We start from the raw sequence: 8,564 nt of genomic DNA on the forward strand, positions 1-8,564 counted from the left end.
GGTTCACTAGTTTGTGAGCCATTCTACATGCCTGTTGTATGGAGGCGGGCTCGTGTGAACTTATATCTTCTTGGATTCTTTCCGGTAATCCTTTCACAAATGCGTCGATCTTCTCTTCCTCATCTTCGAATGCTCCCGGACACAATAGGCACAATTCTGTGAATCGTCTTTCGTACGTGGTAATATCAAATCCTTGGGTTCGTAACCCTCTAAGTTCTGTCTAGAGCTTATTGACCTCGGTTCTGGGACGGTACTTCTCGTTCATCAAGTGCTTGAATGCTGACCACGGTAGTGCATACGCATCATCTTGTCCCACTTGCTCTAGATAGGTATTCCACCATGTTAACGCAGAACCTGTGAAGGTATGCGTAGCGTACTTCACTTTGTCCTCTTCAGTACACTTACTTATGGCAAACACCGATTCGACCTTCTCGGTCCACCGTTTCAATCCGATCGGTCCTTCGGTTTCATCAAATTCCAAAGGTTTGCAGGCAGTGAATTCTTTGTAGGTGCATCCTACACGATTTCCTGTACTGTCAGATCCAAGGTTATTGTTGGTATGTAGCGCAGCCTGTACTGCGGCTATGTTTGAAGCTAGAAAAGTATGGAATTCCTCTTCATTCATATTCACGGTGTGTCGAGTCGTCGGTGCCATTTCCTTCAAAATAGTCAAATGGAACAAGTTAATCATACAGAATATTAAGAGTAGTTAATAGTATTTCGTAGCATAATATGAACTCCTTTATAAAAGCTTTTTCTTCATATTAGCATTTTATAAGTTTAAATTCGGGTAGTACCTACCCGTTAGGTTCATACTTAGTAGCTAATATACAATTCAACTACTACAATTCTATATGAAAAACTGATTGTAATAATATTTCGCGTTCAAACTTTTATACAATATTTTACAAACTTACAATACCGCTTATTTTACATAAAGCATGAAATATAGCACACAATAACTTTGATACAAGATAGTTGTGAAGGTAATTCTAGCTAGTACACAAGTCGTTCAGCAAAGGCAATAAAGACATGTAATTCATACGTCCAGAAACAAGTCATGCATTTTGGTTTTACTAGGACTACTTCCCATCCTTGGTCTTGTGGAACATAACCGTTATGGCCGTGATAAGACAGCGTGTTGTAACGTCGTCAAAGGGACGAGGGTTACGTAATGACCAACAGTCTCGTAATAACCTAAAAACCTCATTTCTTACCCCAATTACCGACTCCGTCACTTGTGGGAACGTTTTGTTTAATAGTTGTAGCCCGATGTTCTTGTTCTCACTTTGGTGAGAAGCGAACATTACTAACCCGTAAGCATAACATGCTTCTTTATGTTGCATGTTAGCCGCTTTTTCTAAATCACGAAGTCCTATATTCAGATATACTGAGTCAAAATAATTTCTTAACCCGTTGCGTAAAATAGCATTTGGGTTCCCCGCAATATATGCGTCAAAGTAAACACATCGTAACTTATGGATTTCCCAATGTGATATCCCCCATCTTTCGAACGAAAGCCTTTTATAAACCAAGGCATTCTTGGAACGTTCTTCGAATGTCTTACAAACTGATCTCGCCTTAAATAGTTGTGCGGAGGAATTCTGACCGACTCTGGACAAGATTTCATCAATCATGTCTCCGGGTAGGTCTCTTAAAATATTGGGTTGTCTATCCATTTTGTGTTTTTATACTGTAAAATAGACAAGAGTTAGATTCATAAAAAAATACTTATTAATACAAGCAATTTTTACATATATCATAAAGCATAAACACACTATATTACATATATTATACCACACGAATACAACTATCTTATTCCGACTCGCTCGTTTCTTCTTGTTCGGTTTTGGTTCGTTTTGCCAAGTTTCTAGGGATATATGATGTTCCCCTAATACGAGCCGTCGTTGTCCACATTGGTTTAGAAAAACCTGGTGGTTTAGAGGTTCCCGGGTCATTGTTACAACTTAAGGACTTCGGGGGTTGACGATACATATAAAGTTCATCGGGGTTGGAATTAGATTTCTCTATTTTTATGCCCTTTCCCTTATTATTTTCTTTTACCTTTTTAAATTCAGTTGGGGTAATTTCTATAACATCATCGGAATTCTCGTCGGAATCCGATTCATCGGAGAATTGGTAATCCTCCCAATATTTTGCTTCCTTGGCGGAAACACCATTGACCATAATTAACCTTGGTCGGTTGGTTGAGGATTCTCTTTTACTTAACCGTTTTATTATTTCCCCCACCGGTTCTATTTCTTCTTCCGGTTCCGATTCTTCTTCCGGTTCCGACTCTTCTTCCGGTTCCGACTCTTCTTCCGGTTCCTCTTCGGGAACTTGTGAATCAGTCCACGAATCATTCCAATTTACATTTGACTCTTCATTATTATTAGGTGAGTCAATGGGACTTGTTCTAGAGGTAGACATCTATCACATAATATCAAACACGTTAAGAGATTAATATATCACATAATATTCATATGTTAAAAATATATAGTTTCCAACAAAAATGTTAAGCAATCATTTTTAAAGAAAACACGGTCGAAGTCCAGACTCACTAATGCATCCTAACAAACCCGATAAGACACACTAATGCAAATTTTCTGGTTCTCTAAGACCAACGCTCGGATACCAACTGAAATGTCCCGTTCTTATTGATTAAAAACGTTCCATATTAATTGATTTCGTTGCGAGGTTTTGACCTCTATATGAGACGTTTTTCAAAGACTGCATTCATTTTTAAAACAAACCATAACCTTTATTTCATAAATAAAGGTTTAATAGCTTTACGTAGATTATCAAATAATGATAATCTAAAATATCCTGTTTACACACGACCATTACATAATGGTTTACAATACAAATATGTTACATTGAAATCAGTTTCTTGAATGCAGTTTTTACACAATATCATACAAACATGGACTCCAAATCTTGTCCTTATTTTAGTATGCAACAGCGGAAGCTCTTAGTATTCACCTGAGAATAAACATGCTTTAAACGTCAACAAAAATGTTGGTGAGTTATAGGTTTAACCTATATGTATCAAATCGTAACAATAGACCACAAGATTTCATATTTCAATACACATCCCATACATAGAGATAAAAATCATTCATATGGTGAACACCTGGTAACCGACATTAACAAGATGCATATATATAAGAATATCCCCATCATTCCGGGACACCCTTCAGATATGATATAAATTTCGAAGTACTAAAGCATCCGGTACTTTGGATGGGGTTTGTTAGGCCCAATAGATCTATCTTTAGGATTCGCGTCAATTAGGGTGTCTGTTCCCTAATTCTTAGATTACCAGACTTAATAAAAAGGGGCATATTCGATTTTGATAATTCAACCATAGAATGTAGTTTCACGTACTTGTGTCTATTTTGTAAATCATTTATAAAACCTGCATGTATTCTCATCCCAAAAATATTAGATTTTAAAAGTGGGACTATAACTCACTTTCACAGATTTTTACTTCGTCGGGAAGCAAGACTTGGCCACTGGTTGATTCACGAACCTATAACAATATATACATATATATCAAAGTATGTTTAAAATATATTTACAACACTTTTAATATATTTTGATGTTTTAAGTTTATTAAGTCAGCTGTCCTCGTTAGTAACCTACAACTAGTTGTCCACAGTTAGATGTACAGAAATAAATCGATAAATATTATCTTGAATCAATCCACGACCCAGTGTATACGTATCTCAGTATTGATCACAACTCAAACTATATATATTTTGGAATCAACCTCAACCCTGTATAGCTAACTCCAACATTCACATATAGAGTGTCTATGGTTGTTCCGAAATATATATAGATGTGTCGACATGATAGGTCGAAACATTGTATACGTATCTATGGTATCTCAAGATTACATAATATACAATACAAGTTGATTAAGTTATGATTGGAATAGATTTGTTACCAATTTTCACGTAGCTAAAATGAGAAAAATTATCCAATCTTGTTTTACCCATAACTTCTTCATTTTAAATCCGTTTTGAGTGAATCAAATTGCTATGGTTTCATATTGAACTCTATTTTATGAATCTAAACAGAAAAAGTATAGGTTTATAGTCAGAAAAATAAGTTACAAGTCGTTTTTGTAAAGGTAGTCATTTCAGTCGAAAGAACGACGTCTAGATGACCATTTTAGAAAACATACTTCCACTTTGAGTTTAGCCATAATTTTTGGATATAGTTTCATGTTCATAATAAAAATCATTTTCTTAGAATAACAACTTTTAAATCAAAGTTTATCATAGTTTTTAATTAACTAACCCAAAACAGCCCGCGGTGTTACTACGACGGCGTAAATCCGGTTTTACGGTGTTTTTCATGTTTCCAGGTTTTAAATCATTAAGTTAGCATATCATATAGATATAGAACATGTGTGTAGTTAATTTTAAAAGTCAAGTTAGAAGGATTAACTTTTGGTTGCGAACAAGTTTAGAATTAACTAAACTATGTTCTAGTGATTACGAGTTTAAACCTTCGAATAAGATAGTTTTATATATATGAATCGAATGATGTTATGAACATCATTACTACCTCAAGTTTAGTAGGTAAACCTACTGGAAGTGACAAGAAATGATCTAGCTTCAAAGGATCTTGGATGGCTTGAAAGTTCTTGAAGTAGGATCATGACACAAAAACAAGTTCAAGTAAGATTTTTACTCGAATTAAGATAGTTTATAGTTATAGAAATTGAATCAAAGTTTGAATATGAATATTACCTTGAATAAGAAAGATAACCTACTGTATATAACAAAGGTTTCTTGATCTTAGATGATTACTTGGAATGGATTAGAAAGCTTGGAAGTAATTTAGTAAACTTGAAGGGATTTTTGAAGTGTTCTTGAAGTGTTCTTCCTATGATGATTATAGCTTGATTCTTGAAGTGATTTTTGATGAAGATGATGATTAACTACTGGAAAAATACGTTCATAATAGTGTGTGTGTGTGTTGAGAGAGAATTAGAAAGAGAATTGGAAGTGAAATGGAGTGAATGATGAGTGGTAATTGGTGAGTGGTGAGTGGGGTTAAAAGGAGTTCTAGTTAGTTGACTAGCTCATGGTAGAAGTTAAAATTGATTAGTCATACATGACATAATCAAGAGTGGAATCCCATGCTAGTTCCTATTGGTATGTACTCATAGTAAGTACGTTTTGAAGCTGTGTATAATACGGGTAAGAATACGACTAGAATTCTTGATGAAAGAAAAGAATGGAAAAGTAACTGTAACCATTTTCGTTAAGTATGAGTGTTTTGATATATGTCTTGAAGTCTTCCAAAAGTATTTTAATACATCTAAATACACTACATGTATATACATTTTAACTGAGTCGTTAAGTCATCGTTAGTCGTTACATGTAAGTGTTGTTTTGAAACCTTTAAGTTAACGATCTCAATTAATGTTGTTAACCCATTGTTTATTATATCTAATGAGATGTTAAATTATTATATTATCATGATATTATGATATATTAATATATCTTAATATGATATATATACATTTAAATGTCGTTACAACGATAATCGTTACATATATGTCTCGTTTCGAAATCCTTAAGTTAGTAGTCTTGTTTATATGTATATAACTCATTGTTAATATACTTATGGAGATACTTACTTATCATAATCTCATGTTAACCATATGTATATCCATATATATATCATCATGTCGTTTTTACAAGTTTTAACGTTCGTGAATCGCCGGTCAACTTGGGTGGTCAATTGTCTATATGAAACATATTTCAATTAATCAAGTCTTAACAAGTTTGATTGCTTAACATGTTGGAAACATTTAATCATGTAAATATAAATCTCAATTAATATATATAAACATGGAAAAGTTCGGGTCACTACAACATGCTCATATATGATTTCTCATCATGGGAAAATTATCGGATACCCGACCCTACCCTGTTGACTTTGACTTTGACGAAGTTTGACTTTTAGTCAAACTTAACCAAACACTTATACAATCGTTCTAACATGCTTTTATACTTGATTCTTGCATGAAACTTGACAACGTGATTCACATGCTTTATAATCGAGTCGTAACGAGCTATAGGACTAATTGAACACATTTCGACCGACCTTGTGTCGTAACCGATAATTGATACAACTTACTTATTTAGGTCAAGGCTAAGCAACTTTCATGCACACGTTTACTTTGTGAAGTACATTTATACTCGTGCACTCAAGGTGAGATCATAGTCCAATCTTTCAACAACTTTTATACTTTTAAATCATGGGATGAGAAACATATACAGTTTTATACTACATACTTTATACTTTGAACATAAGTACGAAAACAAACATTCCACAGCGAGTTAGAACAAAAAGTCTCAATTCAATTATTATTAGCTACACTTGCAGGGTGTAAGCGAGAACTTATATTATGTGATCACATGGGCTTGACGAGTCTCATTCGGACTGTTCGCTACCGTTAGCGGATGAAATATATTTTCGGGTTTAGTGTATGTTCTAACACTACGTAACAGTGTACAAAACAGTTAAGTCTTGATAATTGGGTACTCGCGAACATACTTTTGGAATACAAACGATTTGGATAATCAACGTTATGGAAATACAAAATCTTGTGGTTCAAAAACAACGTTTACAAATACACCTATGATTTCACCAACGTTTTTCGTTGACAATTTTCTATATGTTTCTCAGGTTCATACTTGGCTACTTGATACATGCTTCCGCACACTTTGATTACTTGCTTGGGGTCAAGCATACATGCATACGCTAGTGATAGCACCTTTGGATTTAAGCATACTGTTTACATACTTACACTATTTATAGCAACCGTGATTTTCAACTTATATTATGTCGCAAGTCATTTCATTTATACTTTATACTTTTCTAAACTTTAACTCTTTGTCGAACCGTTTGGTAACTTAAAACTTTGAAAGTCATGCACGTTTCAAATGAATGCGACATAATTTTGGTCAAACGCGTCTCATTTAGGGACTATGACCACGTAACAGGACCTAAGTTAATGGCGCCGTCAATGATGATTTTGCCAGATCGCTACACTGCTCATGATCAGGCCTTGGTATCTCTCCTTGAAGACATCGGTACTTTTTACCCGCAAGATTTTGATGACAGATGGACTTGGTCTCTTGAAGTAGATGGTTCTTTTTCTGTTGAAAGTGCTCGTGTACACGTGGATGATATTTGTTTGCCTTCAACCACTACTCCTACACGATGGTTTCCTAGCATTCCAACTAAAATTAACATCTTTCTCTGGCCCCTATATCGTGATTGTCTCCCATCCAGGATTATTTTGACGTTTCGTGGCAATGAAATTGATACAATAATCTATCCAGTTTGTTTAGTGTGGGTAGATGCTCGTGATCATTCATTTTTCCAATGTCATATTGCTTCATCCATTTGGCATCACATTTCACTTTGGACAAACTAAAGTTTACCAACTTTCTCCAACACCGAAGACCTCCTTTATTGGTTCGATCAATGGGGTGGCACTGCTCATAAGAAGATTCATCTCTACAGTATTATAGCTTCAAATCTTTGGTGGATTTGGTGTTACCAAAATGATAACATCTTTGCTTCTTCAAATTTTAGGAAAAAGAGATATGTTTAATCATATTAGGCTATCTTCTTTTTTGTAGTTTTTTGCTCGTTGTAATCGTAAATTTAATTATCATTGGACTTTGTGGCTAAGCCACCCTTTGTAATTTTTCTCTAGCTCCTTGCTAGTTTTATTAATAAAATTCCAGCCGTTCGAAAAAAAATAGAGAAATCATTTCTTCACCTAGATTGAAACACCTAAGAGTAGAGAAAGTCACATCTCTCAATGTTTAATGGATAGAGAGATTGCTTTTGAATGGACCACCGGTTAATAAATAGGTTAAAAAAAGTGAGACGTCGTGGAAATGTAGAATTAAATTTCCGTGGATTTTAAACCCGTCTAAAGTTTATTTTAGACTCTAAACAGCAGTCAAGACATCAATAAATCGACGATTGATATTGACTATATTAATAAGCCAGCCAAAGTTAAATACTTTTGCTCGCATATATGATTTTATCTATTTTTGCCATACAATATTTATATCTTACGAAAGTTCAAGCTTATATAACTTTAAAAAAATACCATATTCTCGTTGTAGAATTACTAAAATCTCTTGCTATTGACATCTCATTTTTTTAACAGTAGTTCGGGATCACCTAGGAGACTAAATTATCAACGCGTTTTTCTCCCGCGGTTGTTTAACCCATTCTCATTTGTTGCTCAGGAGAATACTCGGCCCAATTCGAAAGCATGAGCGGTAAAACCCTCTCCCCCACTGCCCCCGCAACGCGATGTGCGGAAGACACTCTTGAGTGAAATTCAAAGGTTAAGGGGCAACCTTGTGTGCGGAAGACACACTTGTTATTCCATTGGATGATATCTGAATTGAAGATAAAATACATCCCGTTGAAGAACCGATAGAGGTTATGGATCGTGAGGATAGAGGCTTGAAACAAAGCACTATTCCTATTGTTAAGATCCGTTGGAATTC

The 8,564-nt window shown here is 34.8% G+C and overlaps 1 protein-coding gene across 1 annotated transcript; it reads left to right on the plus strand.

The window, feature by feature from the left end:
• The first annotated feature begins 7,039 nt into the window (after positions 1–7,039).
• On the plus strand, positions 7,040–7,465 carry LOC139867961 (uncharacterized). The gene has a single exon (XM_071856304.1). It carries the CDS (start codon positions 7,040–7,042, stop codon positions 7,463–7,465), a length of 426 nt encoding a protein of 141 aa, XP_071712405.1.
• Positions 7,466–8,564: the final 1,099 nt, after the last annotated feature.

The sequence above is a fragment of the Rutidosis leptorrhynchoides genome, chromosome 9, assembly GCF_046630445.1.
Source record: "Rutidosis leptorrhynchoides isolate AG116_Rl617_1_P2 chromosome 9, CSIRO_AGI_Rlap_v1, whole genome shotgun sequence".
Classification (NCBI taxonomy): domain Eukaryota; kingdom Viridiplantae; phylum Streptophyta; class Magnoliopsida; order Asterales; family Asteraceae; genus Rutidosis; species Rutidosis leptorrhynchoides.

What these genes read in the sequence shown, in the direction of transcription:
- LOC139867961 (XM_071856304.1), top strand. Translation starts at nt 7,040, where the DNA reads ATGGCGCCGTCAATGATGATTTTGCCAGATCGCTACACTGCTCATGAT.